General features: G+C 39.2%; 1 protein-coding gene across 1 annotated transcript; it reads right to left on the bottom strand.

Moving 5' to 3' along the window:
• Window positions 1-408: 408 nt before the first annotated feature.
• LOC104242250 (UBP1-associated protein 2C-like) lies at window positions 409-1,074 on the bottom strand. Its single transcript, XM_070151648.1, has one exon. The coding sequence runs from the start codon at window positions 1,072-1,074 to the stop codon at window positions 409-411; it is 666 nt and encodes a 221-aa protein (XP_070007749.1).
• Window positions 1,075-1,665: the final 591 nt, after the last annotated feature.

Below are 1,665 nucleotides of genomic sequence, written 5' to 3'. Positions count from 1 at the left end.
TTTAACCGTTATATTTTTAAAATTATGAGTTCGGACCTACCCGTTATTACAAATTTAGAGTATTTTTACATATAAATTAATGTGTCGCGTCGAAAGTACACGGACTCGATGATGGAACCCTACATCCGCCCTGAATATTTCATCAAGAGACTAAAAATAGGGATCAACAAGATGCTAATTAAAACCTGAGTACTTGATTGTAGAGGTTTTCTTAATAAAGATTCTTCCCAGCCTTCCAAAAGGAAACTACCTAGCTATTACATTTTCGTTAAATAAACCTACTTCATTCATATCTATTGGCAAAATGCGAGAGCAAAACACAGTGACTATAGCAATTAGAAGAAACATTCCGACTTGTAAGCGAATGTTCCTCCATGATAACTTGATCGCAACAAAGAAGATGAACCATCAAAACCATACTGGATTATGCCTAGAAAATTCTGAGGACCAAAGACTGTAATCGCCATGAGACAACTTAGAACAAAGCCCAGAGCCAATGTGGTTGCGACCTATAACTGTTGGTGATAAGCCCTGAACCTGAATGTTACAATTAGAAACTAGGCCACAATCACAATTCTGTGGATATATGTCCCTGTTGCCTTGAAACTGGGCATACTGAACTCCAACTTGTGACACTTCTGGTCTCGAGCCACCACCACCAAACATTGATCTTGGGTTCTGGTAATGGCAATTTAAATTGAATGACCCCGAGTTAAGACTAACGCGGGGTTTTTTCTTTGTCCTCCCGAGGGCCATTTCACACGTTAAATGGTGTCCGTCGACCCACTTGATAGGTTCATAAATTGCTGTTTTAGCCCCTTCTAGTGTTCTGTACACAAAAATAGCGTAACCTCTTGATTTTCCTGTTTCTTTATCGAAACCAAAAGGACCCTTTTCTACTACACCATAAGAGGAAAAATATTCCAACAATCTACCTGGTAACATGTCATGTGGTACATTAGCCACATAAACTGTACTTAAAGACTCATCCTCTCTGTCTCTGGCTCCTGAATTAGCAACCTTTGTGATTGTCGTCTTTCCATTAATCCTCTTATATGGCTCTTTGAGTGCCATTAGTGCACTCTGAAGGTGTTGGTTTATGTTTAGTCAACAATGACATGCCAATTGGAAGAGTTGGTGGAAAGAGTTGGTGTGGATGCTAGGAGGAAGCTTCCTACTTTGATGTCACTCATGACATCAAGAGGAGGTAGTTTGATGTCACCAATGACATCAAGAGGAGGTCTTTACCTCTATAAATAGATGCACTCCTTCATTTGTAGAAATCATCCCAAAAATAATACAACACATTGTAGTGAGTAGAGAGTTAAGAGAGAAATTCTCTTAAATGTAATTGGGAACTCTCCCCTTCCTTTGTTAGTATTAAAAAGGCAACTGTTCTCTGGTGGACGTAGGATTATTTTGATCCGAACCACGTTAAATCTTGTGTTCTTTCTTTTACGTTTCCGCTAACAATTGGTATCAGAGCGACAGGATTCTTTAACGATCCAAAGAGGAAGAACAAGCAAAGACGAGTTCCATGAAGTTTGAAATTGATAGATTCAGTGGACGCAACAACTTCAATATCTGGAAGATCCAGATGATGGCGTTACTGCGGAGGAAGGTTCAATCCATGCTATTGATGGAAAGTATCCTAAGGATATATCA

The sequence above is a fragment of the Nicotiana sylvestris genome, chromosome 7 (genome assembly GCF_000393655.2).
Source record: "Nicotiana sylvestris chromosome 7, ASM39365v2, whole genome shotgun sequence".
NCBI classification, from domain to species: domain Eukaryota; kingdom Viridiplantae; phylum Streptophyta; class Magnoliopsida; order Solanales; family Solanaceae; genus Nicotiana; species Nicotiana sylvestris.
The sequence above is the reverse complement of the archived record's forward strand: the minus strand, read 5'-3'. Positions and strand labels throughout refer to the sequence as shown.

What these genes read in the sequence shown, in the direction of transcription:
- LOC104242250 (XM_070151648.1), bottom strand. Translation starts at nt 1,074, where the DNA reads ATGGCACTCAAAGAGCCATATAAGAGGATTAATGGAAAGACGACAATC.